Here is an 18,706-nt window from a genome sequence, read left to right as displayed (position 1 = left end):
TGAGGTCGGTACGCATTTTAACAATGGTGTTAATATCCCTCTTCTATAGAGAATATTTTTCACCAAGGTATAGTGTTGGGCTTCCCTTCGGATTTTCTTTGCCTCTTTCTCCTCCTTGGGGAGGATGTCGAATTTCAGAAATTCGACTAAGGGGTTCATCCATCCGAGGTGTAATCCGACCACTTCGAAGACTTCTTGTTTGTCTTCTGTTTTTACCACTGAGGGTTCCTGGAGAGTTTCTTGGATCAAGCTTCTGTTATTCCCTCCTGGCTTGGTACTTGCTAACTTGGATAGGGCGTCTACCCTGCTATTTAGATCCCGAGTTATGTGTTTGACCTCGGTTTCTGCAAAGCGCCCAAGGTGTTCCAGAGTTTTTTCCAAGTACCTCTTCATGTTTGGGTCTTTTGCCTGATACTCTCCACTTATTTGGGAGGTCACCACTTGAGAGTCGCTGTATATCATCACCTTCGTAGCACCGACTTCTTCTGCCAGCTTCAATCCTGCAATCAAGGCTTCATACTCTGCCTGATTATTTGAAGCTGGGAATTCGAACTTGAGGGAAACTTCTATCTGGGTTCCCCTTTTATCTACCAATATTATGCCTGCACCACTTCTTGTTTTGTTGGAGGATCCATCTACATAGAGTTCCCATGTAGTTGGTTTATCCTCTTGATCTCCTGCGTATTCTGCAATAAAGTCGGCGAGGCACTGGGCTTTAATCGCTGTCCGAGTTTCATACTTCAAGTCGAACTCAGAGAGCTTTATTGCCCATTGAACCATTCTTCCCGCAACATCCGTCTTTTGGAGGATTTGCCTCATGGGTTGGTTTGTGCGGACTCTTATTGTGTGAGCTTGAAAGTAAGGCCGTAGCCTTCGTGAGGCTACTACTAAGGAGTATGCAAACTTCTCTAGTTTGTGGTACTTTAGATCAGAGCCTTGTAGAACTTTACTGATGAAGTATACTGGGTGCTGACCGGCCTCGTCTTCTCTTATCAGGGCCGATGAGATGGCCTTGTCTGCTACTGATAAGTATAGGACAAGGTCTTCTCCAGCTATAGGTCGTGTCAAAATAGGAGGTTGGCTAACAAACTTTTTGAACTCCTGGAACGCCTCCTCGCATTCAGGAGTCCATTCAAACTGGTGTCCCTTTCTTAGTAGGGAGAACAGTGGAAGGGATCTTAGTGCTGATCCTGCCAAAAATCTGGAGAGAGCTGCTAGCCGGCCATTCAGCTGTTGGACCTCTCTCAAACAAGTCGGACTTTTCATCTCCAGGATGGATCTGCACTTGTCGGGATTGGCTTCTATCCCTCTTTGTGTTAGCATGAATCCTAGAAATTTTCCTGCCTCCACCGCGAAGGCGCACTTTGCGGGATTTAGTCTCATCCCGTGCGACCTTATGGTGTCAAAGACTTGTGAAAGGTCAGGCAAGAGGTCGACTTCTTTCTTGGTCTTTACCAGCATATCGTCAACGTATACTTCCATTAGGCTCCCTTGGTGAGAGGCAAACACCTTATTCATCAGCCTCTGATATGTGGCCCCTGCATTTTTCAGCCCAAATGGCATGACCACGTAGCAAAAATTAGCTCTGGGCGTGATGAATGATGTTTTTTCCTGGTCCGGCTCATACATCGGGATTTGGTTATACCCCGAGTAAGCGTCCATGAACGACAAGTATTGATATCCCGAGCTGGAGTCCACTAGGGTGTCAATACTTGGCAGTGGATAAGGGTCCTTGGGACATGCCTTATTTAGGTCGGTGTAGTCGACACACATTCTCCATTTACCATTTTGTTTTTTGACTAGCACTACATTGGCTAGCCATGTTGGGTATTTGACTTCTCTAATAAAACCGGCTTCTAGGAGCGCTTGTACTTGCTCCTCTACTATTAGGGCTCGCTCTGGGCTGAGCTTGCGTCTTCTTTGTTGTACAGGTCGTGACCCCGGGTAAACCGAGAGTTTATGGGACATGAGCTCGGGATCTATCCCAGGCATGTCGGAGGCCTTCCAGGCGAAGAGATCGGAGTTATCTCTTAGGAGCTTAGTCAACCCTTGCTTTAGGGTTTCCCTTAGGTTGGCCCCTATGTGAGTATTTCTTCCCTCCTCTTTGCCGACCTGTATCTCCTCAGTTTTTCCTCCTGGTTGTGGACGCAGCTCCTCTCTAACCTTTGCGCCTCCGAGCTCTACTGTATGAACTTCTCGGCTTTTTCCTCTCAGGTTTAGGCTTTCATTGTAGCATTTCCTTGCCAACTTCTGATCTCCCCTTACCGTTGCTATCCCCGCTGAAGTCGGAAATTTCATACAAAGGTGAGGGGTGGATACCACTGCTCCGAGTCGATTAAGGGTAGTCCTGCCAATTAAAGCATTATACGCTGACCCTACATCGATGATTATGAAGTCTACGCTCAGAGTTTTTGATTTTTCCCCTTTCCCGAAGGTGGTGTGGAGAGGCAAAAACCCTAGTGGCTTTATTGGCGTGTCGCCTAGTCCATATAAGGTGTCGGGGTAGGCTCTTAATTCTTTCTCATCCAACCCTAGTTTGTCGAAAGCGGGCTTAAAAAGAATGTCCGCTGAGCTTCCTTGGTCTACTAGGGTTCTGTGGAGATGATCATTTGCTAGGATCATAGTTATTACCACTAGATCATCGTGTCCCAGCATTATTCCTTGCCCATCTTCATTTGTGAATGAAATGGTGGGGAGGTCGGATGACTCTCCTCCGACCTGGTATACTCTTTTGAGATGTCTTTTGTGAGAGGATTTGGTGAGTCCCCCTCCCGCGAATCCTCCGGAGATCATATGAATATGTCTCTCCGGAGTCTGCGGTGGTGGGTCTCTTCTATCCATATCGTCTCGCTTTCTCTTTCCATGACTGTCCGACCTTTCTATGAGATATCTGTCGAGCCGACCTTCCCTAGCCAGCTTTTCTATCACATTTTTAAGGTCGTAGCAGTCGTTTGTGGAGTGACCATATATTTTATGGTACTCACAGTAGTCGCTGCGGCTCCCCCCTTTTTTATTTTTAATGGGTCTGGGGGGTGGTAGCCTTTCAGTATTACAAATCTCTCTGTATACGTCCACTATAGAGACCTTTAGAGGAGTATAAGAGTGATATTTTCTTGGTCTATCGAGGTCGAGTTCTTCTTTCTTTTTGGTTTCCCTCTCTCTTTCTTTTGTTGAGGGAGGGTGCCCAGGTCGCCAACTCAGGTCTCTTAACTTAGTATTTTCCTCCATATTGATGTACTTTTCAGCTCTTTCCTGTACATCACTTAGAGAGATGGGATGTCTTTTGGATATGGACTGTGAGAAGGGACTTTCTCTGAGCCCATTGACTAGCCCTATTATGACTGCCTCGGTGGGCAGGTCTTGAATCTCTAAACATGCTTTGTTGAACCTTTCCATATAGGCTCGTAGGGATTCTCCGACCTCCTGCTTTATTCCCAGGAGGCTTGGTGCATGTTTAACTTTGTCTTTCTGGATAGAGAACCTCATCAAGAATTTCCTTGAGAGGTCTTCAAAACTGGTGACCGACCTCGGGGGGAGACTGTCGAACCACTTCATCGCTGCTTTTGACAAGGTTGTCGGAAAAGCTTTGCATCGCGTAGCATCGGAAGCGTCAGCCAGATACATCTGACTTTTAAAGTTGCTCAGATGGTGCTTTGGATCAGTGGTTCCGTCGTAGAGGTCCATATCGGGGCTTCTAAAGTTTCTCGGAACTTTTGCCCTCATTATGTCCTCAATAAAAGGATCTTCCCCTCCTAAGGGGGACTCTTCTCTACTATCACGGGAGTTCCGACTTTTAAGGGAGGATTCTAGCTTTAAGAGTTTTTCCTCTAACTCTTTTCGTCTATCCATCTCCTCTCTTAGGCGCTTTTCTATCTCCTTTTGTCGCTCACGTTCTTGTTCTAGCTGTTCCAAACGATTTTGGTGAATATGGACTAACCCCATGAGCTCAGTTGAATGGGATTGTCCGTCCTTCTCTGACTCACGGCCTTCTGAGGAATTCACCTTCGGGGTTTTGACTCCGGAGGTTCCTTCTTTGTGTTGATCGTTGGTTTCCTGTTGGAGGGTTAGGTCCGCGTCACTATTTCTGGTGTCCAGATTCTCTTGTTCAGAATCTGTTTCCACATGACCCTCCTCAGGAGATCTGTCCGCCATCACTGGTTGATCTCTCGGGTCCCCGGCAACGGCGCCAATGTTACGGTAGGTAACCGGAGATTAATGGGCTGGATGGCGCTGGTCGGCCCAATCGTCTGAGGGAGGAAGCCTTTGTCAGGGTCTGCGCCTTGGGGGCCTCCGTCCGACTTGTTCGTATGAGTGAATGGGGGGTGGTACCTGCAAAGACATTCCGATGCCTAAGTCAGCAAAGGGGTTAGCAGGTCTAGGGAGTATTGGAACTTAGAGATACCTGAGGAGTGTCAGTGTATTTATAGTGGTGAGCCAATAACCACCGTTGGAGTAGTGCCACTTTTCTAGGGTGTTAACCGTCCCTTTATCTTAGGAAAGTTAAGATATTACTTCATGAAGTGGTTAGAGAGATTCTAGGGGCAGTTACTCATTCAAATGAGTGCCTATCTGCCAGTTAACTCTCGTTCCCGATTTCTTTAGAGCAAGTCGTGACTAGTTCCGACTTCGTGGCGGCTAATCTGGCGAAAGGTGAGGCCAACCCTTTGGGTTGGGCCTTTTTATTTGGATCCTGAGCCTTATTCGTTGGGCCAGGGTATGAACAACCTCTATTAACAAAATACTAATAATTTTAAGAACATCGTGTTAAAAGTCATGTCGTAGAGAAATCTCTCAAGTTAGATAAATAAAGAAATTACAATACAAATAAAAGACTAAAAAACTATTGCACTCACATCAACATTAGTTAGTGAATACAAAGGTACAATCTTTTTCAAAAAATCAAACCACCAAATAAAAAAGTCACTTTGTATAATTTCAACATTCAAATTTTTTATATTACAAATTATTTTAAATAAAATATTTTTTAAATTTAACTTTAATTTATACATATTTAATTTAATTCTTCAAAACATAACAATTTTTAATATTTATTATATATTATCATTAATTTACCTTCCCCACATCACCTAGTCTCGTTCTAGTTTATAAATAGAATTTGGTGCATATTATGTCAATCAATCATAAGCCAGTATACGACTCCAAAGTTGTATATTTTTCACATTTGATATTGTATTTTAATTTTATTTGATTCCCCCAGCCCTAAATACACAAGAATATGCTTTGATATTATGATATGGCAAGTTGAATTCTATTCAATGCAATAAATGAATCAGAAACGGTTGTACCTGTAAGATACATAAGACTTTTTCAAGCTAGTGGAGCCAGCAAAGCAACAATTGCAGTCACGTCTCTTTGAAAACCATAGGCTTCTAAAAAATGTTAGTTTGTAAAAATTTTCCAGAGTTTTGAATTTTATAGAAACCAAATAAAAAAATATATTATTATTAGTAAACTAATGAGACAAATTTACATGTTACATTCATTCTTGCAGTTAGTCACCTTAACAAAAGTCCACCACATTCATATTCTTTGTGCGTTATCACATTGTTCTTCTTCTATGAAAATTGTATCAATCTGAACTCTGAACAAAGATAAAGAAAGATACAATACAATACAATAGATTAGAAGCCATATTATTCAGCTTTCCAGTTTCAACTTTGAAGGATGGGTAGAGCCTTACTCTCTTCTTTGCTTCATGATTTGATGGACAACCTTCTCTACCTCACCTCTCAAACCAAACATTTCATGATGAAGCCACACAAATACCAGCGCAAGCTCATGGATAAATTGCTGATCCTTGATGCTCTTGTGGATGATGCCGAACAGAAGCAGTTCACAGAAGGAAGCAATGCACAAGCAGTGAAAGGTTGGTTAAATGAACTACTACATGCTTCATACCAATTGGAGGAGCTTCTGATGCAGATCATGGCCACCATTAAGTCTCCGCATTCGCAGGGCCAGCAATTCTTCAAAGTCATCACAACAACAAAGAAGCCGGACAAGTATATCAAGGCTCGAATCAGCGAATCTCTTGAGAACTTAGAATCTCTGGTGAAAAAGAAAGATGTTCTTGGATTAACTGAGCATGCTACTTGGAGGGAATCGTTGCAAGGATTGCCTTCGTCTTCTGATGTGTTGGATAATTATTTCTATGGAAACTATCCAAAAGATTACTTCTATGGAAGAGAGGAAGAGGAGAAATCTATATTGGAAAACTTGTTATCAGCTAGTGAAAGTGATGAACACATCAAGGTGATTAACATTGTGGGAAAATCCGGGGAAGGAAAAACTGCTTTGGCTGATGTTGTTTACTTCAACCACAAGGTAAGGGAGTCTTTTGAACTTAGAGCTTGGATCACTGTTCCTTACAAGGCCACTGCTACCTTCATTGCAAAGAAGATTCTCCAGGCAGTTACCGAGGAGTTTGTTGCCGGAGAAGACTTCGATATATTGTGGAAGAGATTGCAAGAAAGCCTCGATGGGAAGAAGTTTCTGTTGGTGTTGGATGATATCAGGATTGAGGATGAATTACACAAATGGAGCAAGCTGATTGCTTCCCTTGAATCTTCTGCAGCAAAAGGTAGTTCCATAATCCTAACATCAAGTCCTCATGATGATCCAAAGCTACTGATGTTACCTGCAAATCATGATGTGCATGTGAGTTTGCTTTCAATAGACAATTGTTGGTCAATCTTTTTGGTGCATGCTTTTGGGCAAATAGACCTTCATCAACACCCGGAACTAGCCGCAGTTGGCAAAGAAATCGTCAACAAACTGGGAAACCTTCCCTTGGCTGCAAAAATGATAGGGAGTCTCTTACAAGATAAGTTGCATATCAATCAATGGGTTCAGATATTGAGGAGCGAATTGCTGGATGCAGGTGATGTGGATCTACCCATCCCTTCATTTCTAGTACTATGCTATCTCGATCTCACTGCGCAGCTTAAGCGATGCTTTGCTTATTTGTCATTGTTTCCAAAGGGCTACGAGTTCAAGCAGAAGGAGGTGATCCTCTTATGGATGGCCCAAGGCTTTCTGAATGACTCTGACTCTAAATCCAATGGAAAAAGCATGGAAGACATTGGTGATGAGTACTTTGGTTATCTAATCATGAGGTCATTCTTGCAACCCTTTGGCTCTGGTGTTAGTTTCATAATGCATAATCTGGTTCATGACTTGGCAAGCTATGCATTTGGAGAATCATATAAGCACCATTTGTCCTATTCAAGAAGCACAGAGGATTTTCCAGAATTATCCTTTTACAAACATGGAGAATTGTCAAGAACCATTCTACCTATATACTTGCCACTTGAAGGGGCTCCTAGGTGGTTCGACTCGTCGCTGCTTGAGCAAATAATTGTGAAGGTGAATCCACATGTCTTCCGGGTCTTATCCTTATCACACTATGATATCACTCACTTGCCTGCTTCAATTGGAAGACTAAGTTGTCTTAGTTACCTTGATCTCTCTCACACTGCATTGCAGACACTGCCAGATTCCATTTGTGATCTGCTTAGTTTGCAAACACTTAGGTTGACAAACTGCACTTCTCTCACAAGTCTCCCCAAAAGGATATGCAATTTGGTAAATTTGCGTTACCTTGATGTTAGAGATAGCGGTCTGCAGGAGATGCCGTTGGAAATGCATAAATTGACAAGTCTCCGGGCATTGACAGACTTTATTGTTTCCAAATATGTTCCAAGGTTTGGAGATTTAGCAGGGCTGTACAATCTCAAAACATTGACCATTTCAAAGTTGGAAAATGTGGTCTATGCTAAGAATGCATCAGATGCCAAACTAAAAGAGAAAAAGAGCCTTCATGAACTTATGCTTCAATGGAGCAATGGCAAACATAGCAATGGGAATGAAATGGAAGTGCTTGAGAGTCTAGAACCACACAAAGACTTAAAGAGGCTAACAGTTGAGTACTACAATGGTGCAAGTTTCCCAAATTGGTTAGGAGATAAATCTTACTGGGATTTACAGCTGGTAGATCTCCGCCACTGCGAAAATTGCAATTCATTGCCAACATTGGGGATGCTGCCATTTCTTAAAGACCTCTTCATTGAAGGGTTCACTCAAGTAAGTTCCATAGGTGCTGAGTTTTATGGGGTGGCGACTGCTTCACAAAAGCCATTTCAATCTTTAGAGAGATTACAATTTCAGGATATGCTGGAATGGAAGCAATGGAGCATATTAGAAGGCATTGAATTCCCTTGTCTTGTTGAGCTATATATAAAAAGGTGTCCTAAACTAGTGCGAGATTTGCCAAAGCAGGTTCTTTCTTTGGAAAAGTTGGAGATTTTTGGATGCTATGCCCTTGAAGCTCCACTTCCCAAAGTCTCTGATACATGTCAAGTGTTTGTGCATGACAGCAATGACATTGTTATGAGAAATATAGCTAAAACCCACTCGCAACCATCCTTGCGCCGGGTCAAAATTTCAGAAGAAGTGCATGAGATCACAATGCAATCCTTCTCTGGTTTTCCAAGCACTAAGTACACTGTTGGTTCTTCTTTAGGTGAGATTGAAGAAATTGCTCATGAAGAAAGGATGGAGAGTGAATCCACAAGAAGCAGATGGCCACTTGATTCTTCATCTTCAGATACATTAAGGATACCGAAACTAAAGGAAACTTCCCCTAGAATTATCAGTCACCAAGTTGAAGCGAAAATTCCCAACATCAAACAGCAAAAAGATCCACAATCTTCAGATACTAAATTTGATACTCCAATCACCACACAAGCAGCTATCAAGGTAGAAACTTCATCATCAAAAGAAGACTTAGATGATCAAAGATCATCCTTTGAAATGCTAAAGATTTCAACTGTGTCGCAATTGAAGTCATTGCCAACCAAACTGCACAGCCTAAAAGTTGAAGGGTGTGAGTCCTTAGAGGCCCTTCCAAATGACTTATTGGAAGGGATAACTACTCTTGAAGACTTGTATCTGATTAGTTGCTCTTCTCTTAGATCCCTCCCTTCCCTTGGTTCTGTCACAACACTTTATATACGAAACTGCAGAAGATTGGAGAATCTGCCATCTTTAGAATCAAGAAAGCAGCTTGCCTGTCTCCACCACTTGTTCATAGGGAGTAGCTGTGATTCTCTCACTTCTTTGACCTTAGATTTGTTCCCTAAACTCAAAATTCTCTGTATATGGGATTGTCCCAACCTGCAATCATTTAATGTTACTAAGGAGTATAAGGGTGATCTTCCATCACTTGAGTCTTTAGAGATTAGAGATTGTCCAAGACTGATGTCTTTTCCAGAGGGAGGAATACATGCTCCAAATCTAGAATCCATATTCCTTTCCAATTGCAAGAATCTGAACAATTTGCCAGATGCTATGAACTCTCTGACATCCATCAAGACATTATTTCTACATAAATGTCCAGAGATTGAATCTTTTCCATATGGGGGCTTGCCTTCAAGTTTAATTTTACTCTCCATAGCTTATTGTGACAAACTTACACCACAAAAGAATTGGAGATTGGATACTCTTGAGTCTCTCAACCGTTTGGAGCTTGAAGGTGGATGCATGGGCATGGATTCATTTCCAGAGGACATGATACTTCCTCCCAATATAAACTCACTTTGCATAAGCACACTGAAGAGTCTCAAGAAGCTAAACTACAGCGGGTTCCAACATCTGGATGCTCTTCAAACACTTGAAATTCATTGCTGTGGCATGCTTTGTTCCTTGCCTGATCAAGGCCTTCCTTCCTCCTTAAATCAACTCTGTGTCCAAGAATGCCCTTTGCTGACTCCAAGACTTAAACCAAATAGTGGGAAGGAGTGGCACAAGGTGGCTCGAATCCCACACATACAAATTGATCACCAAATACTCTATTTAGGGAACCAGTGCCAAAGCTAGGCACTCAGGTTAGAGGACTAAAACACTATGTACAGCCTACATGTTATGCACTCTGATGAACATTTATTTTCAGGATTTTTATTAAACCAAGAGAAGGCACTACTTTAAAGCTTATTTTCTTTACAGAACTCTGTGGAAAAATGTTTTCTTAATTTTCAGTGGGATAACTGCAATCTTGTTCAAGACTCATAATTATAAGCAAATGATCAAACTTCAACAATGTTATTTGAATAAATTTTTTCCTTGTCCATAGACTGTTATACAAAAAATTTGAACCCAAAAAAAAAATATCAAGTTTTCCAATGGACAAGATGCATGGACACCTAATGGCGGCCGCAAAAATAGAATGAGGTGAATGGAAGTAGTCATCTTGAGACACTATTATACTTTTTCTTTCAAACTCACCGATATTCATAAGAAAATAGAGGAGATCTTTTTTATACTAACTCTGAATTTTTCATTCATGGAACTTAAATTAACAAGCATAGAAGTACCATCAATTTATAGCTATAATTAGCAGTTTAGATTCCTAAATATCTAAAGCAACTTATAAAAAATATACACGGTTTACAAGATTGTTTACTGTCAATTCCTATTCAATTATACTTTTCTTTAAGGTTCCACATTCTTCTTTTGATTAAGTCAAAGTTTGTAACTCATCTTTTAATATCTTGAATACTCTAGACTTGTTAAAATAATGTTTGATTTATATTACCTTCTTAACATGCTTTGACAAGTGTTATGATTAGCTGATTTTTTTTATAAAAGAAAAGATAAAAGAAATAAAGAAAAGAGAGTAATTAAAATAGCAAAATACCTTTATTAAAGGATTAATGTAGACATAGTTAATATGTAATAGCTTGGCTTTTGCTTTACTGAACAAAATGTTGGATTTGTAACATGTGAAATCGTTCCTCATTTGACTATTCTTCCATTTAGTAGATGTTACTAAATTTGTCTCAATAGTATAATCAGTCTAATTTGTAATTATGGAATTATGGAGACTGAAGAAACTGCTTATGAAGCAATTATGGAAACTCAAGCGGCTGCAGAAGCATTAACAGTCTAATTTGTAATTACCAATATTCTGCTCGAGGCACATATACCTTAGTGTGATGCATTACAGTTACCATCTGAGAGTGTGACTCAGGAAAATCATTACTTATCCCTTAATTTAAATGATCTAGTAACTTTAATAATGGATAAAGCTAAATCCAATGAGTGATAAGCACCAAAGTTTGTGCAAGCCAAATTTCAGTGAGACTGAATTTAAATGATCTAGTAACTTTAATAATGGAGGATGATGCATAGGCATGGAGTCATGTCCAGAGGAGAATTTGCTACCTTGCAATATCAACTGTTTACACATAAGCACAATGAAGAGTCTCAAGAATCTGAACTACACCGGGTGTCATTACTTAAATATAGAATGAGTTTGGTATCAACTTTTATATAAGATAAATAGATAGATTGCAATCTCTTATCACAACAGCAATGGTCATCAAGTTTAATCTTTTGGTAGCATAATTTTTCATCAGAACCATATGGGTAGCAGGGATAATAAACATCTCATAATACTATTCCAAAAGTTTAAGCTGATTTTGGGGTTCACCAAGGATCAAACTCTTAACCTTTCGGATCTAGAGCTCTAATACCATATCATGAAACCACTCATCCCAAAAGCTTAACCTAACAGGAAAAGGTAACACTAATGGTTATATCTCTAATACTGAATAAACCTCCATTGTACACATTGTACAAAATTTTCATTGGCTCCCTATACTTTCTCTTTTTTATAAGTATCTGTTCGCTGCACAAAGCTAAGCTAAATCCAACAAGTGATGAGTACCACTGCACCAAGGTTTGTGCAACCAAACTTCAATGAGACTAATTTTACATCAGCTTGGAATAATCTCTATTAATGAATGCTTATGTAACTTCAATAGGATGAATAATAAGTTCCTCCATTACCTGATTTTGTTGCAAGGTATTATTAGTGTAGAACTATAGAAGGGTAGATTAATAAGATTTAGGTCATAATCTCCTCAAGAACAATCTAACAAGTGTAGCATAATAATTCATGAGTAAATTTCTCTTAAAACCTAGAGCTGTCCTAGTTGATCAATTCTTGTGATAATAACAGTTTAGAAACAATTAATAAAATCCAACTGATTGTTGCTTCCATGAGTTTCTGATTCTGGATTTTAGTAGAGGAAGAAATGTAATGTAACAGTTAAAAATGGAAAACCGTACGAGGGACTGTATGAATCAACAAAAACTTAACAGGTACTATCTACTTTCTTGGCTTCGATCTTTTCTTTAATATTTAATACCATTGTAGTAAAACTTAGACCTAAGATTATTACAGAAGCAATTCTCTTCAATTTGATGCAGAAAAACTATAGAACAAAACAAGAGCAAGTATTGACATATATAAACTATAAAGAATTTGCCAAGTTTTGTTGTTTCAACTTTCAAGCCACTAACACAATGGCACGGCCAACCTCAAGAAAGTACTTGGTCATCAATTTGGATGTGTGGTATATCTGCCACCTTGTGCCATTCATCCCCTGTCATGGGTTTAAGCCTCCGACTCTATTGAGTTTGGAAAACTTATATTTAATTAAATGATGATGAAACATTATTAAAATATAAATTAAAAAATTATTAAAATTAAGTATCTTATTTAATGTTTCCAATGGTTTGTTTGATATGTTTATTAGTCTGCAGGAGGAAGAAATTAATTTTCTATTGGGCCAAAAAGATAGAGCAGCCCACTTTGATCAAAGAATTATTTTAGCTTTGTGCAAAATCAATTCAAACATAAAGTGGCTGAAATTTAAAATGAAGATAAGCCCAAATCATAAGTCCATATTGCTAAAACAAATAAAGAAGGAAACGACCCAAAGAAACCATACAGCAATCACAAAACAAAGGGGTCCAATTTTGATGAAGCATGGTTCGGATACTTACTCCCACTAATAAATGGAATTTAAATTCATTTAACTTAGTTTAATTGCATTGGTAATAGGAGAGAGAAAATTCAAAATTGATTTGATGGCTTTTATTACTCTACACGTTACTATGCATAAGGGATAGAAAATGGGTTTTAATTTGTTTAACTCTATTCATTGCATCCAAAGCTTTCTCTCTCTTCTCTCTCCTCTCTTTCTTTTGCTTCGGTCGCTTCACTGACAGGAAAAGAAGAAGATGCAAGCTATCAGAGAAAGAAGAACAGAAGCAAGCGGCCAAGATGATGATGGCCCTTGCAAAAGGAAGATCTACAATATGGCGTGGCTAAGATTTTTGCCACTAAAGGCAAGAATTGGAGAAGAAGACTCAAGATCTCCATGCCTAAAATTGGTAGCAATCCGTTTCGGTTAGAGAAGATCTCTGAAGTGAAGCTCGTCTCTACTTTTTGTTCATCCATCACAGAAGGTAGCTACTATAGCTACGTGGAGGAAAAAGCAAAAATAGAGCAGATGGAGCTGTCAAGGATCAAGGGTTCATCAATGGTCAGAAATTCTTCTTGGGACCAAGTCAAGATGGAAGGCTCAGATTGATAAAGTTTGAAGAAAAGAGATGAGAGAGAGGTAATTGCATGTTGGTTTTGGCTTTTGGTTCCCTCTCTCCTCTCTCTATCCGAACTGGTTTTGGTGTTGAAGAAGAAGAAGTTGGCACGGTTGAACCGTTTCAACCTTGGAAGCTTCCCCTTCTATAATAAGGGTGAACAGCCAAGGCTTGAGACAAGAGTAAGCACAGAGTTCTCATAGCTACCCAAGCTAACAGAAGTTCTTCTCCTTCAATGTGTTTTATTTTGTATTTTCTTTAGTTTTGTCTGTCTAAGTCTCATGGTGAAAAAGGCAAATAGAGTGAGGTTTGTAAGAAAAAGCAATGAGTAAAAAAAGGCAGAGTGTACAAAATTAAAGAAAAAACTATAGATGTCTTAGAGGTCCTTTGTACATCTGTGTTGTGTATCATGATTCTGTGAAAATTTCCTTACAAGTTGGGTTAGCAGTTGAAAGTTTGGTAGGTGACCAAGTCAAGTTCAAGATTGGGGATAAATTCTGGACTTGTCCTAGATAGGAAGGGTAGTTCCTAAGGAAGAATTGGCGTCTGTAATCTGTTTGATTATAGTTAAATTCTATCATTGTTGTGATGGAGACTGGACGTAGGATGCATTGCACTTAGCAGCTGAACCAGGATACTTCTTGATGTGATTCTCTCTTTCTCTTCTACTCCATTTCAATTTTTGTTGCTAAGGAGACATAATTGAAAAATATCTCCTGACTGGGTACGAGACAAAAAGAAAATGTCTCGTATCTGGTTATGAGACAAAACGCAGAAAAATCTCCTGAAGCATTTTATAAGGCAACAAGTATTACACAGAGAAAAATGGGCTAAGATTCAACCCCCCCTTCTCTTAGCCACTGGTTACCATCAGAGTCAACAACGGACATTCCTAGATCTTACATCTAAATATCCAGTGTTAACATATAATTAGAATCAATTAAAATCAATTAGTATTATTTATAATTATGTAGCATATTTGTGTATTTATTGTAGGATTTTATGCTTTGAATAAATGACCATTTGTACCCATGAAAGATGAAAATGCTGACATTTGTATCCATGAAAGTTCGAGACTAATCTTGTACCCATGATAGATGCTGTCCGTGTGACAAAAGTGCCCTGGCTTGGATCTGAGCTTGGTTCGTGGGTTTCCGAACCTACATGGCACTCCCAACCTCCCCCCCAAATCTGAGCCAACCATTCACCATCATCATCTTCTTCACCATCACCATCACCATAACCTCCATAACCTCCATCACCATCACCTCAGCACCGCCACAGCCACCTCCCTTCACCACAACCTCCGGTGACAACCCACACCGCCGCGCCCCTTTCTCTTCTTCTTCCCCTCTTCTCACCTCCGCTGAGCCCAGAAACCACAGCGCCAGCTCCTCCTGTCCACCAAACAGCCGCGACACCCAACCTTCTCCGCAGCGTCCTTACGGCGTTCCAACCCGTCACCATTTTCCTATCCGAACCCTACCTCTCCCAAAGCTCCCAGCAGCATCAGACAAGCCAAAATTTTCAAACAGCAGCATGAATCAAAACAGCAAAATTTTTAAACACCAGCATGAATCAAAACAAACCTAAATCCACTAACATGCATTTCTAACTAACCAAATTAAGCAAAATGAACTAAAAGCAATACAATGAAAGAAACAGAACTCAACAAATGAAAATAGAAACCTGGGAAGCAGAGAATGAACAGGTGAAGGAAAGATGATGGCTGAATTGGCCGGGACAGAAGCGGCGGCCTGGTAGTGGCACTGCTTCAATTGCAGCAGAGGAGAGTGAACGCAGCCATAAAACAGGAGAAAACAGAGGGGATGGAAGACACAGGGGCTGCACCCTGTTCTGGTCGTTCTATGGGAGATCGGAAAACGGGGCTGGAATCGCGACGGTGCTAGGCTGGTTCGCGATGGTGAGACGGAATGACAGAGAAGGAAGAAGAAAGGGGGAAAGGGGCTCATCGTCGGTGTCGCTGTGGCTCGTCGACGGCGCGGCGGTTCGGCCAGTGAGAGAGAGGGAGGAGAAGGTGGCCAGTTCGTTGGTGTGGCTGAGGAAGACAGAGAACATGCAAAGGGGAGAAAAGAGAAGAGGGTTGCGGTGGCTCGTAGAGGCCGACGGTAATGGTTGGCTGAGCTAGGGTTCGGACAGGGGAGTGGTGACGGGTTGGAACGCCGCTGCGGAGAAGGTTGGGTGTCGCGGCTGTTTGATGGCAGACGAGAGGAGACCCAGGAATGGAGAAGGTGGCCGCTGCCGCTCTGGGCTTTGGTGGAGAGGAGAAGCTGGCGCTGTGATTTCTGGGCTCAGCGGAGGTGAGAAGAGGGGAAGAAGAAGAGAAAGGGGCGCGGCGGTGTGGGTTGTTGCCGGAGGTTGTGGTGAAGGGAGGTGGTTGTGGCGGTGCTGAGGTGATGGTGATGGAGGTTATGGAGGTTATGGTGATGGTGATGGTGAAGAAGATGAAGATGATGATGGTGAATGGTTGGCTCAGATTTGGAGAGAGGTTGGGAGTGCCACGTAGGTTCGAAAACCCACGAACCAAGCTCAAATCCAAGCCAAGGCACTTTTGTCACACGGACAGCATCTATCATGGGTACAAGACTAGTTTCGAGCTTTCATGGGTACAAATGTCAGCGTTTTCATCTTTCATGGGTACAAATGGTCATTTATTCTTATGCTTTTATTACTTTGATTCTTCTATCACTTATATATACCCTTATATATTGTACCTTTGAGATACTCAATAATACATAATTACTTTTTTTTAGATTACTCTCTTTTTTTTAATATGGTATCAGAGCCTAGGTTTTTTTTTTCCTCTATGAATATTAGTTCATAGCTCTCTTGATTTGTTCCCTCCCGTAATATTTTTGGTCCATATTTTTCGATCCCTTCCCGACGTCTTGGTTCGTTACCGCCGCCACCATCGTCTTCGTCTGGTCGACATCATTTCAATGCCTCCAAAATCGTCGCCTTCCGCCGCTGGACGCGCCCTCACGCGTCACCAGAAGATTGCGGCTCGCTTCAGGTTCTTCCTCCCTCCAAAGTTAGGTCCACGCCTAGGATTAATGGCTCCGAGACGCCCTACATGTCACTCAACAGTGCACTCCACCATACCGCTTCAACCCACGTCCCTTCCGACCCGGCCTGCCTCTCTGACCCGCGTGTCATCTCACCTCGCCTCGTCAGTACTAACATGCTTCTCTCCTCTTCTCACGTACTGCCACGTGTTCGTCTTTATTGACGTGGCTGCTGATATGGCATCTTGTTTTGTTTCATAGTTTTTCTGTGTCAAATTGAAAAGAATTGGTACTGTAATGATCTTATCTTAGATCTAAGGTTCACTACTATTGTATTAAAGATTAAAAATAAGATTGAAGCCTAGAAAGTAGATAATACCTATTAGCCATTGTTGGTTCATACACTGCCCTTGTAGGGTTTTCTATTTTGTTACTGTTACATTACATTTCCTCTACTACAGTACTACCAAGAAACTAAAATCCAAAATTAGAAACTCATGGAAACAACCACCAGTTGGATTTTATCAGTTGTTTCTAAACTGTTATTATCACAATAATTTATCAAGAATGACGCCTCTTGGTTTTAAGAGAAATTTACTCATGAATTATTATGCTACACTTGTTAGATTGTTCTTGAGGAGATTATGTCCCACAACCCAAGTCAACCGGTCAACTACCTAGAACTACACCATGTAAGGTGATTTGTCACGGTAAAAAAGATATTGATAAAACCATGACTAATATATATTAGCCCAAAAAAAAAGAACAGTAAGCATTAAAGGTATCGCATTCACATTTTAGTATGGTTTTTAGGCTATTAGTCACAGTTTTATAAATAGTGAAAAATTTTACATAGCCGTAGTTTATACAGTATTGTCCACGTTTGTGACTGTGGCTATATATTGTTAAGCAAACCGAACAGAATTATTTTGTCATAATTTATCTGTGATTAATTTAGGCAGATCGAATTTTTCAACCACATCTTTTTCCGTGATTGATATTGGTGGGTTTTTTAGTCACATTATTCCTGTGACTGTTTTATCATGATTAATAATTTGCACTATTTTATTACATTTTTTTACTGTGTCTAATATAAAAATTTATTTTTTTATATTTTTTTGTAATTTTGTAGCTTTCATCGTCATTTAACAGTGGCTAATTAAATAATATTAATATTTTAAAAATTATACTTTAATATATTTAAATTATGAGTGTCATAACTATTACCATAATTTTTATAGCTACAAGTTGGATATATATTTTAGTTCGTGCATAATTATAATAACTACAAAGAGACACAACACTAAAAAAAATTAGTATTTATAAATATAAGCAAGAAAAAATATAATACTAATTCAGTACTAAAATTTTATATAATACAAAATAAGTTATTTCTAATGTAATCTAAACGAAATTATATTTGTCATGGCCTAAAATGAGTCATGATTGGCGCTCAGAAAATTAATTTCCTAACAAGCCTAATAGATTCGAATATAAGATAAATAAAAAATTTACAAATATTTTTAATAAATTTATAGTTTATAGAATAAATAATTACATATTTTTGACAAAAAATAAAATAAATAAATAAATGTGAATAAATCTTGTCTGCGACATATGGAGCATATAATATCTAGGAATTCAATAAAGAATAAGTACTCATCGCAGATCGTTACTCTTGAATAGAAAGTCTCACATAGTCAAGTATTTGTTCCTGAAAATTAGAAAAAACGGGGTGAGTTTTGCAACTCAATTACTAGACAATATATCTATAATTGACATGAGATCATATAAATATTATTATCAAAGTAATTTTAATTAGAAAATAGTAGTTGATAATAATAAGTGAATCAATAAAGGAGTTCTTATACAGAAATCAAATCAAAAGTCCATAATTGGACGGCTCCACCTCTATGGGTAACCATTTCCTCTTGTGTGTCCTAACAAAATAACAGATCTAACGTGTGGCCTACACGTTAGGCTAGCAACACCCCTGTTAGCTGGAGCCCGAGTTAGATACATCTAAGTTAACATCATAACCACCATTAACTACGGTTTTCTCATACGAGCCTCCCAAACCAATTCAAAACATATAATTTTAAATACAATAAATCTTTAATCTTTCAAATATATAAGGTATTGAATCAAATCAAATCAGATAATATTTTCTCATCAGAAATCTTTTCCAATCATACTTTTTCAATCATAAGAAA

The 18,706-nt window shown here is 39.7% G+C and overlaps 1 protein-coding gene across 1 annotated transcript; it reads left to right on the top strand.

Moving 5' to 3' along the window:
• Positions 1 to 5,408: 5,408 nt before the first annotated feature.
• On the top strand, positions 5,409 to 10,017 carry LOC112737309 (putative disease resistance protein At3g14460). Its single transcript, XM_025787154.3, has one exon. The coding sequence runs from the start codon at positions 5,686 to 5,688 to the stop codon at positions 9,895 to 9,897; it is 4,212 nt and encodes a 1,403-aa protein (XP_025642939.1). The 5' UTR covers positions 5,409 to 5,685; the 3' UTR covers positions 9,898 to 10,017.
• Positions 10,018 to 18,706: the final 8,689 nt, after the last annotated feature.

Source organism: Arachis hypogaea, chromosome 13, assembly GCF_003086295.3.
Source record: "Arachis hypogaea cultivar Tifrunner chromosome 13, arahy.Tifrunner.gnm2.J5K5, whole genome shotgun sequence".
Lineage (NCBI taxonomy): Eukaryota > Viridiplantae > Streptophyta > Magnoliopsida > Fabales > Fabaceae > Arachis > Arachis hypogaea.
The sequence above is the reverse complement of the archived record's forward strand: the minus strand, read 5'-3'. Positions and strand labels throughout refer to the sequence as shown.

Excerpts from the sequence above, each read along its gene's own strand:
- LOC112737309 (XM_025787154.3), top strand. The coding sequence starts at position 5,686 with ATGGGTAGAGCCTTACTCTCTTCTTTGCTTCATGATTTGATGGACAAC.